This window comes from Anas acuta, chromosome 2, assembly GCF_963932015.1.
Source record: "Anas acuta chromosome 2, bAnaAcu1.1, whole genome shotgun sequence".
Classification (NCBI taxonomy): domain Eukaryota; kingdom Metazoa; phylum Chordata; class Aves; order Anseriformes; family Anatidae; genus Anas; species Anas acuta.
In genome coordinates this window covers 19,194,763-19,216,138 of record NC_088980.1, presented here as the reverse complement: position 1 = coordinate 19,216,138, position 21,376 = coordinate 19,194,763, and the positions used below count along the sequence as shown (strand labels likewise).

The 21,376-nt window shown below is 36.7% G+C and overlaps 1 protein-coding gene across 2 annotated transcripts in view; it reads right to left on the bottom strand.

The window, feature by feature from the left end:
* Positions 1–232: 232 nt before the first annotated feature.
* PIP4K2A (phosphatidylinositol-5-phosphate 4-kinase type 2 alpha) overlaps positions 233–21,376 on the bottom strand; it is a 107,650-nt gene continuing 86,506 nt past the window's right edge. Inside the window, exons 5-10 of one of the 2 annotated variants that reach the window (XM_068673748.1) lie at positions 20,942–21,088; positions 18,424–18,462; positions 8,839–8,952; positions 5,284–5,527; positions 4,417–4,520; positions 233–2,581 (exon numbers count right to left, since the gene is read on the bottom strand). In XM_068673748.1, coding sequence (XP_068529849.1) covers positions 2,501–2,581; positions 4,417–4,520; positions 5,284–5,527; positions 8,839–8,952; positions 18,424–18,462; positions 20,942–21,088 — 729 coding nt within the window. In that variant the 3' untranslated portion in view covers positions 233–2,500. The remainder of the gene's footprint in view (positions 2,582–4,416; positions 4,521–5,283; positions 5,528–8,838; positions 8,953–18,423; positions 18,463–20,941; positions 21,089–21,376) is intronic. The other variant, XM_068673749.1, reaches the window with a different exon arrangement.

The window sequence follows — 21,376 nt, the reverse complement described above, 5'->3', positions numbered from 1 at the left end:
CCCAAACTTCTGTATTTGTTCTTGGAGCACAGTCTAAACACAAAAAAGCAAAGGCTAAACATTTCAAGCCACTTAAATAAGCATGGAAGGAGCAAGGTAAAATCTAATGCAAAAGTTTAAAGTGTCTTCTTACGCTTTCTTTATGATATAGTCTACATGCTCATTTTAACATCCCAAGTTCATCTGTAAGTGATCAGAAACGTAGTTGAAACACAAGAACAGAAGATTTACCTAGTGAGTCATCAGAGTGCTTTATTTTATAAAGCCTTGCTCATGTTTGGAGTGTAATCTAAGCACTAACATACAATAATGAGTCTTCTTTGCCCTGTCCAAATAAACAGTTTATCAACAATAATGAGTGACAAAACTGCTACACAGACAAAAAGAATGCTTTGTTGTAAATTTCTAAAATTGTCTAAAAATGTACACTAATTGGCCGCAATTAAATATTTACTCAAAGTACGTGTACCTCATTTTTAGTTCAGGGTCTCGCTGTGGCCTCACGCTTTAAGAAGCCGCAGCGTACTTCAGGAAATGAAACATGGGTGATAAATGGAGACAACCGGGGTGTACAGGGAGAGAACAAAAAAAAAAATACCAAGCCACAGTACCAACTTATTTAAATACATACAATACAAAAGTATACACATACATTACAGTGCTGCAGACATCACTAAGTCAAATGTAACAAAACAAAACAAAAAATAATCCTGAAGGAAAGGTAGGGGAAAGGAGAATAAAATTAGTACACAGCAACAGGGATAGTATTGCCTTTGGCCACTGAAGAGAGTGTAATGGGTTGCTATTGTATAGGCTCCTCGGAAGTAAAACACTACATACATTATGCACAGTTGCAGGCTTAACAGCACTGACATTAGTTGTGGAGAAGGCATGCTGGCACTCCTGATCTGAGTTAGAAATGATGACGGGGAGGGTTTGACTTCTTTTAAATTGCCTATAAAATCTAACAATTTCAATAAAGAAATTTCAAAGGCACAGCTTTAGCACAGTGTATAAGTAGATAAACTTTAAGCATATGTAAATTTGTCTTTCAAGCATGGAGTCTGTCAGGGAAAAATACAAGAAGAGAAGAAATACAATGTCGTGTTTTAAAAATTTTAAACAAGTTAAACATGATCAGCACAGTTTTAGGCAACGTACTATACAATCAGATTTGAGTAGATGGTAGGACAGGCCATTTTGTTGACGAAAGACGACCTTGGGAAGAATCCCTCTGCAATAACCTTTCTCTTTTTATTGTAAAAGAGTCTTTCACGGAGGTGAGCAAAACATTCACTTTAGTACACTACTGCACGTTACACCTTGGAAGATGACAAACATTACTTCATTTGTACTGCAAAATAACTTTACATGTAAACTCAAAAATCATATATTGTACACAAGTCTGAAATTCAGAAATATCCCTGCCTTCCTAATAATGTAAACAGTAAAATTCAGGGTTAATTTTTAGAGGGATAATCTATAATAAAATACCACTGTTTAAACAGTACAACATAAGCATTTAAACTTCAAATTCCCATTAAATTACAAGAGAATGGAGTTTCTATCAGTATGCACATCTCTCGTGGGTGAAAGATGTAGCTACTATTGCCCAAAACTATGCGCGTCTTCAAATAAGCTTTTTTCCACTTGTAACATTATTAGTTCCTATATTGCAAGAATAAAAAACAAATGAAAACTTCAGGTAACAAAGTAAAAGAAGCAAGGTTTTTCCCTTAACATAAGTTTACTGTAGCAAAAATGTACACACAGCATGAATTACATGTTAGCTCTTCGTAAGATAAGAGACATCAGCTCTCAGGTGTCTGAAAGCCTGAACTTCCTGATGCAATGTGCTGAAAAAAAAAAGGAAAAAAATAGGAGACAGAGGGGAAAAAAAAAAAAAAGAAGAAAAAAAACAACTGCAGTGAACCTGATGGGAAAAGCCTCCGGCACCAAGGGCTTACTGTTGCAGCTGTTTTTTTAAGGAGTGCCAGTGTGCATGGTATAAGTGTAACATTCGCAGTAAGGTTTTTATTATTATCATCATCATCATGAATACTGTCATGTATCTTTTAGTTCAAAAAATAAACTGATCCACAGTTTACAATTTGATATCAATATTGTAGATTTAACATGCATTTACTCTTCCCCACCCCCACCCCACACCTCTTTGCTCATTTATTCCGTTTCAGCTGGTAGCATCAGAGTATGACTGTCACAGTGCACTCTGAGTAAGCTGTTCTATTTATTTAATTTAATTATTATTATTTTTTTTTTGCACACACAAAAGAGTCAGAAATAGCTAGAACTATGCTGGGAATATCAGGCAGCTGTTAAAGCGAGTATTCCACCCCACTTCAGTCATCTTTGCCAGCAGATGTAAACAAAGGGGTTGCTTTCTGCAAGATGAGCGCTTCTCTGAGTTCCTTTTTTCCGTACACTTGTAGCCACTGCTGTTGTCCCCAGGTCTTGTGTCTGTCCCATGTAACATGAGAGGTTACGTCAAGATGTTGGCAATAAAGTCCAAGAAGCGCTTTGAATACTGTTCAGGATTAACGGTTGAAATTTCTGCACCAGCCTACGCGGAGAATTGGGAGGGAAAAGGAAAGAAGGAAGAAAAAATATTTTATTCAATGCCTTGTCATAGACAGCGTTACTTAATGCATTTCACTTGCAGTCCCAGAACGAGGTACTATACACAAAATCTAATAACTCCCACAAGCAAAATGTTCAGGATGCCTCTCCAGGCTCCATGCCAGGACAGGGACGCTTGTATGGTGGTTGGTGCTCACCACCACAACCCTACAATATCCACCTTCCATTTCTGAATAGCATTCTTCGCTCCTCTTTACTCTCACAGTACTTCTGTCTCCTCTATAATTTCTACAGCACTCACTTAGCCACGCTACCCACAGATTCTGGTCTCTTGAGCAGTGGTGTCTTCATGTTGAGCAGACTGAATTACTGTAGTTGGATCTGGTGTGTCACTACTTGCTTAATGTGTTTTGCTATCTGAACACTAATTAACCTGCTTTGGAACACATGGTAACAATGAGTAACATTTTTTCAACAAATATTCATCTAAACCTGCACTCCCTGAAGAAGCTGTACAATTGCTACTTCAATGAGGTCATAATTTCATTCATATTTTTTATTGGACATTTTCAGAGAATTAGTCATTTATATTTATATTACTCATTTATATTTATATTTCCTCATTTTACAAAAGGGAAAAAATGTGTGCATGCAATTACTGAACATACTTCAGTGTCAGGTGGCTGAGGATGTAGACAGTGAAAGAAACAAAATGTTTACACGAAAGTAATGTTCTGTAGTAAGTTCTAATCACAGTCAACTTCCACAATCATAGCTGCTATTTGCAATATAACTTTACCCCCTACTTAAGCCAGAAGCATGATTTTTTAAGTCCGCTGCTTTCAACGTTCATTAGTAATTGCCAGATAATGGTCTGCATTAACTTTCAGCTGCTTTGAGAGCACAGAGATTAATGAGCACGTTGTTTTGGAGAGACAAAAAACACCTTCTGCAAGCCTGTCCAGGGCTTATTGCTAAGCGTTCTAAATCACTTTCTGTTGGAAACTAAAAAGCTCTGAACTCTTTGGTTAAACCCCCCCACAGTGCCCTGATTCTTGGATACTTAGACAGAGGAGGGGTTTTAGCCTCACAGATGATGAAGCTCTTTTAAAAGAGTTTATGAAATTTGAACCTTAAATCACTATATGGTGATAATGGAAGATACCAATCTGAATTCTGCAAGACTGGGCTGCTTCACCATGGCTCTTTGGTGTCTGCTGCTGGACAGCAATTTCAGTCAAAAATAAATTAATGGTAGTCAAACAGAAGCTTTCACTGAATAGTATCCAGGTATTTGGTATGTACATTTCATACTTAATTTTGCAAAGCGGACTTTTTAAAATGTATTTTTTTAATGAAACCTTGTAAAGTGAGCCGCATTATATGCTGAGGAATTAACTTTCAACAGGCTATACCCAATAATGAAACCATCACTAGGGCCCTGCATCTGGAATAAGATTCACAACAGCTTTCACAGAGTTTCATACTGGAACAAGTGCCTGGTGAACAGCTTTGTTTGCAATAATAAGGTGCATCACACAAACATGGTACAAAGCCCTAAATAGGCAGCATCTCATTAGTCTTCTTTATGGGTAAGAAAAATGTGTACAGCTGAAAAGGGAGTTTTACTTATAGTATGTAATGTGTAGCTTTACTATAAAAAAGTAATCTGTACTTTTGTATTACTTATGAAACCAGGAAAAAACAATTTCACCTTTCCACAGATCTCCTGGAATGTGCTATATCAGTGTACTAAACAACAAAAATGCAGAACTATAAATGGTATCAGAGAAAAAAAAAACAGTAACAGATACTTACCCCATGCTTTACCGTTTTTGCAGCATGGGCAGCTTTCTTTTTTGCATCATAATGAGTAAGAATGTCAATAATGGCCATAAAGTATATTTCCTTCCTAGGTGCATCTGCAAAGGGCAAGTACATGACAGTAAGAATGACTTTTGAGACATCTTAGTCATGAGCCCTCCTTCTAACAAAGGAGACTTAAAGATCAGTCAGCAGCTCAGGCAGGTTAATGTCAGTCAGAATCACAGTTCTATAAAGACCACAGGCTCAAGATGTTCTTAACTGAGACTTTAACTGCACTCGTATATGATTCAAAACCCCTTGAATGAGCGTAAAATAAAACACCAGCATACAGAATACAAATTATTGCTCACTTAATGTGGATTTCAAGTTCCTTCGTGGTTATGCAAACAAGTAGGGAAAAACTATTTTTTTTTTTATATGAAAGGTAGTACTTCTGAGTCAAGAAGAACACATATACTTTATTTATAAATAAGAACATGCATTTATCAAATGCTGATGACAAAAATAAACAATTTTCCTGTCTTGAACAGCTGCTGAGAACTGCAGTGTCTGAATAGGTAAGCAAGTATATGGGTTGATTGTGCAGTAGGTGAACTACATGACTGCACCCTCACACATCACAATATCTAAGAAATATGTTCAGTACCAGAGCTGAGCATTACAGATGTCTTCTGCTTTCTCCAAACAGCCTGATGAAAAAGTTTGGTGTTTGCTTACACCAAACAGCTACCAATTTCCTCTCCTGCAGAGTGAATTTATATCATGCAATGTTACTTTGCCTTTGTGTGGTTGTGAGGTGCTAGGATTCTGGTGCAAGAATCAAAACATCTGAACATGCAAATGTTTATTACTGCTTACTTTCATGGGATTTTATTCCATAAACATCAATAGCTGGATCAAATTCCCCTGGAGCCAAAGGCAGCGAGCTGTTCAGCGTATTTCCTGGGCTGTCAGGAGGAGTTCCAATAGGGTGGGTCCCATCACTTTCACCTTCGTCTTCTCCATCGTTCTCTTCACACTCTACTTCTTCCTGTTCGGCTCTTTCAACATCATGAATTCCAACCAGCAAGCTGTAGTCCATGAGTTTTAGCTGAGCAAGGAACTAGGAAGTGATAATAAGCAATTTATCAGTATCACAGAAAAACGTTAAGATCAACTTTCAAATATGGTAAGTTACATGATGCCATCAGTCAAGGACATCAGTGCTTCTGAGAGGAGCAAAATGGAGGATTAAGTGATAAAGCTGGCAAAAAGGTACTTGAATTTATTAAGATATACTAACAGCACAGAGGTCAGTTGCAACTTATACTGAAAAAAGCTGTAGGACACTCTCCCAAAATCCTCAGGGAAAAGTAATTTTTCGTGTGGTGAAGACCAGTGTCTGTCACTCCAGTCTGGTGTTTTAATTAGGGCTACTCTGCTAACCACTCGGTGTCACACCAGCCTCTGTGCATCAGGCTCATGGGCTGCTAGAGCTGGTGCTACATCTGCTTCCTCACGCCCTTTTCAGCCTTGTTAAAGAACCAAGCCAAAATGTTTAAATATTCCCGCAGGGGAAACGTAGTGAAGGCTTACATGAAGAAGAAATGGAGTGGTGCTGTATTCCCTTCAGAGTGAAAGGTTCCCAGTGTAAGCCACATAAGCAAAATGTGAATAGAAGGGTATTTTTGAATAGAGGCTAAAGATGAGAGTTTGAAGACAACTAGAAAATGAACACAGTTGCCATATAGACAAATTGTTATTTCAATTGACTGGAACAGAATAAGGCAGAAAGTTGAGAGAGGGAGACGGAAATAAGAAATGTATAAAAGCAAGAAGAAGGGATAAACAGTTCAAGGGTGAGGGGCAGGCAGGGCAGCACTGTGCTGCAGCTTCAAAGCGATCCTGGGATTTTGAACTTGCCATAGGATGACCCGTGGAGCCTCTGCTTACGATATGCACAAAGAGAGCCTGAAAATACAAATTGTTTCAGCTTTTAGAAGCTCTAAAGGGCTACAAAACAGAAGTTAGAGCAGACCAGAGGAGAAGGGATTTAAGGCAGATTTTGGAATAGCAGCAGGGATAAATGAGTATAAAAACACAGGGAAATAAGAAATGGTCGTCAAAATCCTTATTCTGAGAAGAGAGAGGAATCAGAGATAACAACATGACTCTGAATTCAAGTGCTGGAAATACCTTATGAAGAGTGAGATTGAGAAGAGGTTTTAAGAAGAAAGAAGAAATTGGTTTCTAACCATTTCAATATAATAACGCAGAAGATTGTTCACAAGACTCAAAGAGATCTGGGCTGGTAGAGATGATATACAATGATATACAAGAAGAACAGATGAGATTGGCCAAAGGCGATGGAGTGGAAAGTGGAGGAGTGGAAAGACTCCAGGCACATCATTAGGTACTTGATAAATATCGAGAGAGAGGAGAAAAATCTACCAATAACCATAAAAAATAGCATGAAAGAGAACAGACCCTTGGGAAGAAGAGTGAACTGCAAATTAGAAGAAAATGGGTCTTGGGGAAAAAAAAAGTGTGCTGCTGATGACAGCAAAAAGATTTAGGAAGATCAGCACATAGAAAAGATCATCTGATTTAAAGTGGAAAAAATATCCTGATGTGCTTTTTCTCAGGACAGTTTCAGTGGGATGAGACAGCAGGAGAATGAAGCAGAAACGAACCGAGAAAAGTCACAGAGAGGAGGCCATCAAAACAGCAGCAATGTGCCTGTTTGAACACGAGAAAGAGATGTAAGAATTGATTGTGAGAAAAATACAGTACAAGAAAAAATATTTAATGCAAAAAAGAATGGATACCAAGTCATATACTTTAGAACACTACTCCATAACATGTTTAACTGTGAATACTGCCTCATAAGATACTCGTATGCCAAGTGCTGTGCATTTCTTTTCATTGTAGTAAAATCTGAGTGTCTAACATTGGATGCAAACTGCATGCTACTAGTCTTCTAGCAAGGGCAGAAGGACCAGTAAAGCAAAACAAAGCTGAGGAATAGGGTGCTGTTGTTAAAATCAGGTGTCAGATCACTTCACACTAGTGGTCTACATGTATGTTTAATGATGCTCTGTATAAATTTCAAAACCATAAAACACAGCCTCTCAAGACATTATCTGGAATCTGCCATTGTATTTGCAATCCAGTAAATGATGTAGAAGATAGCACACACAGTCCACATTCTGCAACAATTAAGTATCTTCTCTATTCCTTGCACATGTTTAAGATGTTGTCTGCAACCTACTTAATGTAAAAGCTTTAGTCAGCAACTGCAGTACGGTAAAAGGTCACAAAAATTTAGCTCAAATATACCTATCTCTAGAGCTGTGACATTGACAGAGCAGTTTTCTAGCACAATGCTCCAAATATAAAATAAGCGCATATTGATATTTTACAAAATACTTACATTTTCATAATTATCATCATCATACATTTCTCATCTTTATGATAATGGGAAATTAGATTTCTTCAAAAGCAAATGATTGCAAATTCTAAAGTTCCAGTATTGTGTTCAGCTATTGAGCTTTTGAACAACAACAGGACACAGCTCTGAAGAACTAGACCAGTCAATTCACAGAGCCATTCTGATAAAAATAGCTGAAAGCATTATTAAGTCACTGAAACATTTTGCTATCAGGTCTCTTCCAACAAGGCAAACAGATTTTAGGCTTTGAGTATAGGGACTGCAAAACACTGGGCTTAGTGATAATACTTTGAATTATGGAAACTGAAGCCAAGTTGTATGAACTAGACAACCCAAAATTTAGTTTACTTGCTGAGTAGATAAATCAGGTATAATAAGTATTACATTAAACTCATGTAGTAACACTTTCTATTAACTATTGACTACATTCAGCCAATTACAAATTTATGATATGACTGTGCTGTGATAATGAGTCCACCTGCTGCACACAAGCTTCTGAGGCACTCTGTTCTGGTGATACAAAAGAAGATTTAAAACTGCATTACTAATATGAAGCAAATAGAGCATGAACAACTGTAAGCAGGGGAAGCAACATGGGCTACAGTCCATTTATGGCTCCAGCTGAAGTCAGGTAGTCTTGGTGTACCTCCACCTGTAAAATACAACCAGCAATACTCACCAGGGGCATTTGGAGGTACTGTGCTTGTAAAGCACTTATGTACCAAGTAGTACCATCAGTTTAACATCACATCATCAAGGCAGGGACAAAGTATGGCCATCAGCTATGCCATCAAGCCATTTATCAGATCAGCAAAAGTAGTGATCAACTCCTGAAAGTTTAAATTATGTTTCATTTAAAACAGTCAGTGCTTACAGTCCTGCAAACAAGAGCTTTCATTTATGAATTACAGGTATGGTTTCCTGGGCTAGCTGTAATTTGGCACATATTTTTACTACATGTAACTGAACAGGTGCACTCTTACCTCAACGTCCTTTTTGAGCTTCTCAAGGAACATCTTTTTGTTATTTTCATCAATGTGAATCTTTTGGCCATCATTAATAAAATCATTGTCTTTGAACGTCGGCAACTCTTTGGCCTAAAATAAACAAAAACTACTGTAAGAGCCAGAACACAAACAGAAGCACATTGAAGTTGCTGGTTCAGCATGGGTACAGAGCAAAACCTTCCCCAACCCCACCAGAGCTAAACCTTCAAGCCTTCCAAAATGCAGAAGGCTCTCCAAGGCCCAAAAGAGGGCATTAGCGAGCTGTCACAGCTGAAAGCCCCACCACTGCTTCTGCAGTTGAAGCAAACACACCTCCACTGCATGCAGCTGTTCATAACTGCAAACAGAAACCCATTTCCTTAGTTTATCCACACTGTGAATAGCCTAGGTGTATATTTACTGGGAATGATGTAAATTTTAGTGAGACAAAATACCAAACTCAGCACTTCATTTGCATCTAACCTTCAAGTCCATGCTTCTTCCAAGATGTCATTTGTCAAAGTGACTGACAATAAGTGAAGTCGAAACACAATCTGTACCTCGTAACAAAGCACTTCTGCACCAGATCTTATAGATTTAGCCAGATTGGATTACATTTTATGTAGCCACCTCAACGTCTGTAAGTGCCTAATACCAAATAACTGTTTATAAAGTATCAAGTGAACATGAATTATGTAATGCTGCTTAGAAGTGGTGAATGTCAGAGAAGACCGCTGCCTTTTAAATCTGTAATTAAATATTCTTGTGATGGGAGCATTAGTTGAATATCTTCATCTTTAACTCTCCCATGAAGCAATTTGCAACAGCATTAAGGAAAGCCAGAAACTCTCACATGAGCACTGCAGATAAAGTAACCACTGGTTTTAGCACTAAGACCCTCAAATGGGCTCTGTTTTCAGAGGGCAAAGACTGAAGGCTCGCTTAAAAGAAACAGAAAACCAACAAAACAAGCAAAAACCCAGTTTCTCTGGGCTATTTGGTCAAGCAACCTGGAAGTAACAGCAACTTCTTCAATCAGAGCCTTGAAAAAATTTGCCCATTAAGACTGACGATCAGCCTTTCTCCCTGCCCTCACCTTTAATAAGCATTAGAGAAGAAAAGGGTTTGTTTATGCTGGAAATGTTGCAGAACACCTGAGTCTTCATATGGAAAGCCAATGGGAATGGAAGGCAGCTAACAGCATCCTGCTGGAATGGCCTCCACGAGTTTCATCAGTAAGACATTGCTTCTAACTTTAACATAGACAGAACTTTTTTTTTTTTTATTTTTATAGGTTTATTTTCTTTCTACAACACAGTAAGGAAAAGCATCCCCAAGTTACTTTTCTCCCAAACATGTCTTGGATTGCACAGCATTAAAATGTGAGTATCAGAGCAGACCCTGCAATGCCTTTCTGCATCTTCCCAATGGGCAAAAGTTCCTTCTGCTGTTGGGCTATGCACACAAGTGGCTCAGTTCCCTGACTGTCCCAAATTATTTTCTTGGACCTGGAATTTATGAATTGCTGAAGATCCCAGCATGCTCCATTTGTTTAGAGAAGTGACGCTTCTCTTCCAATAACTGTCCCAAACATTTAAACAATTCCCTAAGATTTTAGTAGTTATGAATCCATGTTAAATCCATTGCATCTCAGCACCTATGAACTTTGCAAAAAACTAAGGTCCGTGCCTCACTGCCCTGACACGTTACTGCGTCGCGTCTAGAATTTTATGATGTATTAGAATACCCTCTAGTGTTGCTCCAGAGACTCCGTCTATTTTAGCTGAAAAAGGAGAGGAAAACCCCGCCTCAGGCAGCTGAGATGGAAGCACAGCCGTGTGTCCAGCCCACACGGCTTCCCTGCACGAGTCGCTCTGAAGTGCGCTGCTGCTTCGCTCGCAGGCACCGTTAGGTGCTCCTTAAAGCAAACAGCGAGTTGTTTACTGCTCTGTGACAGCACGGTGGGCACTGATTTTCCTTCTGAACTACACAGTAAGTGGTTTAGGACGAAGAAGAGTAGGGGAAATATCAGATAAGCATTCTGGACTGGCAGCTGCAGGGATTATCATATGCGATTGAGCAAACTGCCCCACGGACGAGGGCTAACTCTGCAGAGGCGGGGCTGGGGATCCAGGGATGCTGCCAAGGCCAGGGGATGGAATCCAGCGCGTGGGATGCTCAAGAATGGAGAGGAGATTTGGATGAATTAATTTAGGCTGGAACAATAATGAAAAGAATGCAGGAAACCAAGCTCCCTTCCCTTTTAGCACCAAAATCACTGAAACGTCCTTATCTTAGATTATCTTTGCACCTAGTATATCCCACGAGGCAGAGGTTAAAGTGAAACAAGCCCATCGATTCTGAACAAAAAACACACCCTATTAATGCTGTTTAAAACTGGGGGAGGCAAGGAGGAAGGATGTGCCTGTGGTTTAGACACTGACATGTAGGTTCAGCGCCAGGCCCTGCCGCAGACTTCCTGCACAACGCCGAGCAGCTGATGAGACCCTGCTGGGGTGGGAGGGGAGGCGTGCTTTTCCTCTGAGGGCAGGCCTGTCTTCAGCAAAAATAAACCTCAATTGCAAACAGCATTTTGGGAAGATATTACGATCCAGTAGCGCAGGTCCCACACGCCACTCTCACCTTGCCAATAAGCTATTTTTATTAAAACTGAGCTACGAATCTGACACAGCTGCATCTTTTGCCTGTCATCACAAGGCAAGGGGCGCTCCCAAGGACATTCAGGGCAGTGAATCAGCTCTCCCAAAAGCTGGACTCTTACCAGCCTTGTAGCCTCCCCCGTCCTCAGTAATCACCCTGAGGATTTTTATCTGAGGTCATGTTTCCTCACCCAAATGCCCAGAGCAGTGAAGACTTGGCAAACACGGACCAGAAGAAATCAAAAGCCAAAACTGACGCAGGGACACAAAAGGGAGGAAGTAAAAGCAGCAGGTACAATATAAGAAACTGGAGCTAAAAAAGCTGTGAGTCAGTGGTTGCTCTCTCACCATGTCACTTGTATGATGCCTCCCAGCCTGATCTATTCCTTTACTAGACAAAGATCTTTTTTTTTTTTCCTTTTTCTTTTTTTTTTTTTCCTATGCTAGGCTATGTAACTCCACATTTACTTAAACCTTAATAGCCCTAGGGTACTGTTGCAATACCAAATAGTACTCATGACAGCCAGCACAAGTAGCAATTCTAGTAGCACTTATACTGAAATTAATGGCTTAAAGTTAATTTGTGAATTTAGGAATTAAAGCCCATGAAATATGCAACTAGGAGGGGCTCTAGTAGTTATTTAAAATTCTTAATATATGTACACATATTGAAAAATTCGAACACGGACATTTTCCTCTTATGCACTTGAATAAATACAAAGAAAACCACATTGTAGCAGTTTGAAACACTATCTGAATGAAAAAATTGAGACTTTGCTTTAATGAAATAATTGATATGATCAATTTTTAATGAAGTCTCAACTATTTCCAATGAAGCAAAATCCTTGTTGGAAAAAGATTCTCCCAGAATGTAATTCATTATAATGAACATATTACTATCATTAAAGAACTAAATATTTTAAGAGCTGCACAGGAGATGAACATCTAACTACTTCCACTAAATTAATAATAGATTTTCTTTCTGAACCACCTCCATCATTTTTAATCCCCTACTTAAAGATGCAAGGAAGGCATACATAGACAAACACAAATTTTACAAATATGAAGTATTTACTAAAAAAGCATGCTACCAATACACTTCAGGTTGGCATTCTAAAGTTTGTCAGGGTCACAGACAATTTTAATGACAGGAAGGTTTTACTGTCTTTCAAAAGGCTGAAAAGCAATAAAGGTTTCTTTGACTAAGAAGACAGAATATGTAAAGCCAGATAAAAAACTAAAATTACTGTGATACAGTTCACTGACTTAATGTTTTTGTAAAAAAAATATTGAAAGGTAAGAACCAGAGGTAAGGTTTAATTTTGGTGTGAACAAGGATCTAGTTTTTGCAGATTTCTTATAGGTCTCAATTCAGCATATTAAATATTAATATTAAATTATTACATTATAATACTAATATTAAAATGAAGATTTTTTTTTTCCAAAGGGATTTTTGTACATCATGACCTAGGATAATGATCCTGGCTAGTATTAATGCTGGTATTTTGGAAAAAGTTTGCCAAAATACCTGTAGGACAGCTAAGTTTGAGAGTAAGTCTTTGAGTGGAGAAGGAGAAAAGACTCACTAATTTCACAACCTGGCAGCAATTTCTCACCTAGCAAAAGCAAAGATGAGATTGTAGGAGAAATGCTGCATGGTAATCTTGTTTGTTTGTTTGGAACTAGTCACCAGCTAAGTTACTCACACAGCTAGTAACTGGCAAACAGTTTATAACTTTTGGAAGTGGTATAAAACATCCGCCAGGAGCGATGTTCCACACCCTAGGCTTCTTTTCACAGCGAATAGCTCCCATGAACTTAAAAAAATAGTATTTTATATTAAGTAAGTTAGATTAACTTCAAATTTACGGTGCTTACCAGCATACACAGCATTTAAAAAAGGATATTATGCTACATATAGTTTGCAGTAATTTGGCACAGGTAGTTTTGAACTGAGACAAAAGTCTGAGGTCACCAGATCCACAACATGGAAGAATAACTGGAGCCTCCCTTATGGAAGTCTGCAGCATTTGGTGTCATGGGAGTGTAAATGGCAAAGGAATCAGAAATGTAACCCCGAAAATGGGAATTGAGGGGGAACACTGGAATAGTTTTAAAAGCTACCAGAGAGATTTTTGTAGGACAAAAGACTGCAAGAAATTGGATTAGGAATTCAAGCATGTATCAGAATAGTAGCTATACAGCTTTTAAATGCACAGGGAAATGCATGCACAATTATCCCTAAAGTTAATATTTTCCTACTGCAAAACAAACATGCAACATATAATGCAAGACAAAGATGTCGTTTTATTTTTATTTTTTTAATATATGGAAAACAGACTTTTAAACAAGTAAACAAACAAAACCCCAAAACCAACCTAACAAAGGAAAAATAATGACTTGTTTTGAAAAACAGCAAGGGTTAGTGTCATGTGAAGGCTGAACACTGAAAAAGGAATCTGAACTCTGAATGTTCAATGTAATTTTTGCAGTGTATTGCAGTGTGAAGTTATAAACTCTGTTTATGCCCACTTGAGATTGATTCCATAGAGAAAGGGAAGATATGCTTCACGCCTGTTGTGTGATATTGCCATATGAAGCAGACTGAAATCGTTACAAGAAATAAGTAAAAAATGCTGTTCTGGCATTAACGATTTTAAATTAGCAGGAAAAAAAAAAGCTCAGTTTTGAGGATGATCTACCTTGAATCAAGTTTTACCTATCGACATCAGAAGAAAAAGGGTAAGCTTGTAAACAAGTAAACTTGGTGCTATGCTCCTGTGCCAAGATCCTAAAAGAAAAACTGTCCTCTCAGAAATCAGTTAAGCTAAGTACAAGTTGTTGTAATGTCTAAAATAAAAAGTTAAGAAGTGTCTTGTTATATCTAGCAGCATCTTCCAAACTAATTATCAAAACTATGTATTTTGCGTACAATTTAAATAAAATGTAATATAGTAGCTGTTAGTGATAGCATTTTTTCCAAAAATGAACTTAATTAGAAAATTCTTTGTTCAGATATATTTTCTGTCATTTTTATGCATTTATATGTTATGAAAAAACACCACAGAGTTGGCAATGCAACCAATTTTACATGAATTTAAAGACATACAGTTATCAGTCTATGACATTCACCAAGAAAGATGAAATAGGGTAGGCTTCACATCAGTTAGGCTTTATTTTTCTTATTCGAATTTCCTCCTGAGTTGTTCACTCACTAGCTACATCCTAAAGTTCTTTGTAAGTACAAGTATACTCAGCTGTAACTGCTAATTTGATGTCATACTGAAAGTACAGCATAATTATGGACAGACCACCAGGGGAGTTCTGCATTATCCTTGTTTCACTTAAGAGGGCAAAATTGTCCAAGGAATGAATAGAAAATGCCCACTACTCAAAAAAAAAAAAAAGAAAAAAAAAGAGAGAGAGAGACAACTAAAGACTAAAAAAATAAAGGAGCAGCTGTCAGAACTTGACAACTGTTGAAGCATACTGTTCTTTTTAAATTCAAGACATCTGTAAGTGCATGTTATGATACTTGTTGCCAAGAAAGTGATGCCTTTATTATTAAAAATATCACTTATAATGCAAATGAGAGGAATTGTGTGTTAAGGTGAAATCTTGGGGATGGAGCTTGTCTCCACACTGATTATCATAAAATATTGAAATGACAGTTTCGGAGTTTATCATCAATATGTTGGGATATTAAACAGTTGAAAACAGTCAAAAAGAAGATAAACTGAGAACAGGACAGAAAGTAACATTCTCAGAGTCATTCCAGTCAGCTTTTCTTCCTAAACACTGATTAAGATGTTTGAATTGTAATACCTATTTTACACTACAAAACTAAAATAGAGAAATACTTTTTTTTTCTGATTTCTTATTTTATGGTCCATTAAGTTTTCTGCATAATTGACTGCCTCTTATTTGTTAACTAAATAACAAAGTGTAGCTTGATAGGAAAAAGATTCAAGAACATCAAAATGTTAGCCTTTTCAAAGTAATTTATTTAAAATTTGCTATCTGTGTTAGAAAATCACTGAAAGATCTGTTTTTCTGTGTTCTGGGTTTCACAACTGTAAAGGAAGCCAAAATACTATGCTCAATATCCTGAAAACTATTTGATGACTTGAATCTGGTATTTCAAATTACTTAAGAGCCCATTAAAAACTACAGCATTGGCAGACATTTTTAGCCCTCTATTTGAGCACCAAAAGCTTCCCATCTTTTATTACTTTTTTTTTTATTCAGATGTGAAGAGCAATGGCTATCTTTATAATATGTAATTGATCAATGCTGTCATTAATTGGATTTCTATTGTTATTTATGTCATTTTAGGGTGATATTAATAAATTGATGATTTAATTTGCCTCTGGCTAAAAGTTTGCTAATAAGCTGCTACACCAGATAGTTATTTGAGATTTTTTTTTTTTTTTACTAGAAGAGCAGTTGAAGAGCAGTTTCTTCCACCTTAGGAGATTTCAACACAATCCTCAAAGTCTTCAATGTAGTGACATGCAAAACACACCTCCTGATAGCAGGTCTTAGCACTGCTTATATAGCTTCAAAAACCAAGCTTTCTTTGTCTGTTCACATCACTAAACAAAACCTTTTTCATTTAATCTCAAAAACTGCTCTTTAGAAATACTTGAAGTAGTTTATGCGAGTAAACTAGTGCCTATTGCAGGAGAGATTCAGATCACAACGATAATGACTGTTCCAAACATCTACAGTGAAGACACTTGATAGTGTATTCTTCTCACCCTTTCTAGATGAAAAGATAGATTCAAAAATTTACACAAAACATGTAATAAGCAAAATATTATTTTTTCCTTTGCTTGGAATAATCTGCAAGATTCTTTCTTAAAGTGTTTGTAAAATTTTGTTCCTTCTATGAAGTTAGCAGTCTGCCCAATTCATTCTCTTGCTCTGAAATGTTTGTTCTGATCGGTAGCTTGTCGCCTCCTTGCTGCGCTGTATTGACATTTGAGGGGAATTATGAGTAATAAAAATCTGTTCTAGCAGCCTGAGACTGTTTGCTTACAGCTTTGATAGGCTTAAGATATTTCTGCCTCCAAGAAATCAAATTCCTTTGAAAAGAAAATGATGTCTGAAACTTAAACTATCTGGAGAATTTTGGGGAGCAATTTTTTGTATATCTTTCATATAAACACGTGAAATGGAAGGGGAGGCTCTAGACATATTGAAGTTCATAGGAATTTTGTCATTGGCCTCACTAAAGTCAGAATTTCATACTATGTATAGAGAATATTTTTTCTATATAGTTATACAAAACTATACAGCTTAGTTTCAACTTTGCAATCATCAACTCCAATAGTAATTTTGCCATGAACTTGCATGGAAACAGAATTAAGGCAGTGTTTCTTTCAGGTTCTCACTCAGTTTACTAAGTGATACTGTATCACTTAGTATTACCATATAATATCTGTGTATTATTATTTATTTATTTATGATTGAGTGAAAATGCATAATATTGTTAATTTTTACATTATTATTCCAAGTATTAATTATAATCTAAAGTAGTCCCATCCAAATAATTTGCCCTCCTCATTTATACCAAATTATTTTAGTACTACCAGCAGAGCTTTTCAGTGACAGTAGGTTAGCACTTGCAAGACACTGAAGGGTTAATTTATTTGCTTCCAAAACACTAGGGTTGCGCTATTAAACAAGAACAAAAATAGACCACAAGAAAAGAATGAAGACCATTCAAGACATGATCTTGAGGGCCTAGTACAGCAAAAGAGAGCTAAAGCAGATTACTGAAACTGCAATTGGCATTTGGCACATGTTAGTTGCATAATGCTGGAAGAAGAATTTAAGTGTTGAGTCATACCTTAGGAGGAAGTGGAAAAACTTAGCACGCAGAGTTTTTCTTGCAGCTAGAACTGCAGCACTGACAGCTATTGCATGCCCCTTACCCCTTACTGTAGTTGTGTCATTCACAGAAGAGTTAAAGAGGCTGGTATGGTATGACTAATGCTTAGGATAAAAACAAGTGATCAGAATGGAATTTTGGGACAAAACAAAATGAAGTCTTTTAAGCAAATTGCTGAATGATCTTATGCAACAGCATAATTCAGAAGGAATATGGAAAACTTAAGAAAACTAGTGGTATGGGTTCCTAGACTTCACTCAAAATTTGGAAATCTAATAAGTCTTACAGATCAGAGACTATACCCCACCTTCAATTATTTGCAGAATCTTTAGACAAACCTCTCCTTAAGTGCCATTGGCGTATTTCACTGGAACCTCAGATAAATGTTTATTTTGAGAACGTTCAATTTTCCAAATGAACTGAAGTTGGAGATGGAGACAAACAAAGTGACCAACTTCCTTTTAGAGCAAAGTTCCAGCTACAGAATTTGAGGGAGAATTGCTCTCATTATAGCTACATATACGTCTAACTCTGTCATTTGTTGGCTTGTTTATATGACCTTTATATACCAAATGGTTCTCACAATTCAAGGTTTGATTCTACTTTGCATTCACATTAGAAGTGGTGCCATGTCACACCTTTCCATTAACTGACATGGAGTGTCCATAAATCTCTGTACTAAAGAGCAAGAAAAAGAAGATGAAGAAGCAAGAAGAAAGAGAATGAAGTTCTTGATGTTCTCCTACCACAGGGCAGGCCCTGAAGAAACTAAGAAGAGAAGAGAAAAAAGGAAAAGGAGGAGGTAGAGGAGTGGCTCACTTACCTCTGAAATTTCAACACCATTGCAAACCAATAGTCAAAGGTCTGCAGTAAATATGGGAAAGATAAAGGAGGGAATAAGGTAGAACTCAAGAGGGGAGAATATGACAGAAAACAAAGAAAAGAGGCAGAACAGCACTGATTATGCTTGTCCTGACACTAGCTAGCAGTTTAGATAACTGAATAGTAAACAGAAATGCACCATACCTTTTCTTTGTCACTGGCTTCTCGAGCCACAGTAGAGCCCTGAAACAGAAAAAATGGATCTAAAAATGTGCATATGTCAGAAACTAATTTGAAATCGTTACGATAACAGGTCAAAAAGTGGATGAACTGCATCTTCTGAACTTGAGAGCTGTTTTAAAGAAAGGTGACACAGGAGGTAGAATGTCCATAGCACTGAACTTCTGCCATCACTTGAAGAAGATGTATCATGAGAGAAGAAAGATGGATTAAATCCTCAAATGCTCTACATCTATTTTCCCCCTGACTGTTGGGTTTTCTTCCTCACCTCTCATCCTAATTTTGAGACAACCTTGGAAGCTCAGTTGGCTTGTCAGACTTCTGATCTTTTTGTGCCAATTTAGCTGTATAGCTGTGGAATAGCCTATTCTATATAACTACTTGGACATACGTAATACACATTTGAAAAGGATGTCACAATATAAATACATACAAATATTTAAAAAGATCATAAAGTACAAACAAGAACAATGTACCTCAGTGCAACATGAAGTCAAAAGAAGAGATGAGATCAACAGTGGTTTCACAAGATTTACAGTGTTTGCCAATGGCGTCTTGGGTATTTTAAAATACTAGTTATAATCATTAAAAAATTAAGTAAGTTATATGGGCTTTATGAATAAGCTTTAAGTGACCAAAAAATGTCTGTATATATTTCCTCTCATTTTTTTTTGGAGTAGGACCACACCTTTAAGTACCCAGAGTTTATCTATCATAATAGCAGTACAAGAAGTAATAACTATAGTTATATCTTCATTAACACAGTAACATGATAACCATTGGATATTGAAAGATGGGTAGATCAGCTCTCTTCTTGGAAAGTATGCACTGTGTAAAGAAATGCTGGAGTGGAGCTGCACTAGTTTAAAGAATATGAGGATTCCCAACCACACCTTTTCATACCCCGTTTGTTCTGTTTGCAGAGACAAACTTAGAAAACTCAGAAAGGATGGAGAGAAAAGATAAATATGACAGTACACCCTCAGTATTTTGTATGGACCAGCAAGCAGCGATTTCATTTCATTATATATTTAACTGATAAAACAAAACAAAAAACTAGTGAAAGTCTATGATATTTTGGTTTAGTGATGATACATCTTTTACATTGTATTCTGTGCTCCACCTACATAGCTATTGGGCCTGGACAAAGGTGAGCAGAAAACTAAACTGGAGAAAAAAAAAAGAGGATTTACAATAGTAGAAATTACGGAGGTTGTCAAATGTTAAGAATACTATTTATATTTCTTTTTGTTGTGCTTTTGTCCCAATTTTTTAATGCCTCTGGACATTATGATGCTCTAAAACACATGTAGTTATCTCAAATTTTTGGAAGTTACTCATCTCCAATTTAAGTATGAGATCGCTCACTCCTTCTTAGTGGCACTTTTGGAGAAAATCCTCCAAAAGAAGCCAAGTTATGACTGAATAGTTGATTTCTGCCCATCTACTAGTCATGTCATGCATCAATTGGTTAATATCAAATGAAAAACTGCTCAAGTCTGTGAGGGTAAATTCAAAAAAGAACAAAAACAAAATTAAAAATATCTTTCTCTGGTAAGCTCTGTTGAACACTGAAAACCAAAAAGTCAACAGTCAGGAAATCAGCTCTTGCAAACCAGGTTCAGTCAACTATCTAACCAATTTCTAGGTAAATACCTGACAGTAAGGAAGGATGGTGCAATATGTAATGCTATGTGTCTCTTAATACAGAATGCTAAGTAAATATCTTAAAATAAGTTTGCAGATGCACTTAGTGGTTCAACAAAGAAATTAAATGCATTAGAAAGAAGTAGATTTCTCAGGGAAACTGTATGGTGGAAATAAAAAAACAATTCCTTAGAGACAGGAAGACTAAGACCATACTTTGGGCATTCATTCTAAGGGCTTTATATTAAATATTGAGAAAAACTACATTTTGGAGCAAAACTAAAACACACCTTATGAGAAAAGCAACAGAAATTCTGTACTAAGAACCATTCTCTTCTTACTTGAATTATTTTTAAAATACAACATGAAATATGAAGCTTCCATAGCAGTGATGTACTTAGCAGCATAACTACTTTTTTAGTAGTTGGTTTATTAACAACATTATGACATTATGCATTCATTTTATAAGTCTTCTGCAGAATCAGCTGTGGCTTTCCATAATGTTGATAAAAGCCTATAGTAAGCAGAATTGTTATTTTACTTGTGTGAAGTGTTTTACCCTTAGACATTTAGTTATATTTAACAAACATATTTGGTTAAATTGCTCCATTTAAACCATGCATAGTACAGATAAATTTGTACAATTTCTATAAAATCATTTTTCAGCTTTTCTAAACTTAGATACAGAAATAAACCAGCAAATGCTGGTTGTAACATAACACAGTTTTAAATTAATTATATTTTTGAGCAATCTTCAAGCATCAGCAGAATATAGTAATTATGTTAAAGTTTTTCAGATACTTTGTCAGTTATATTATCAGCAGTTATTTCTCACCTTTAGATCATATTTTCTATAAACAGATAAACGATGGCTGAACACATTTCTTGTAACAATCATATATATTTCAACTCCATCGACAGTGAGCCGGTACATGCCCAAAAACTGGGGAAGAAGCGTATTCCCATGACACTCCACAATAAACTGCAGAAGCAAAATAAAAAACAGGAATGAGGATGGATATACTTTACACAAATATATATTTACACATTTTTAAAGATGAATCAACGAGAAAGAACATATCTATTTATTGAATATGTATTTGCTTGGAGACAAACCTTTGAAAAATCATGCCAGAAACAAACACTTCAGCAGGAGGCTATCCTGCTTTTAAGCCAGTGTTTAAAAAATAAAATCTTGAACTGCAAGTTACAGGTTAAACTTGTAACTCTCAACTTTTACAGACGATGTTATTGAAAGAGTAGGCTCCTT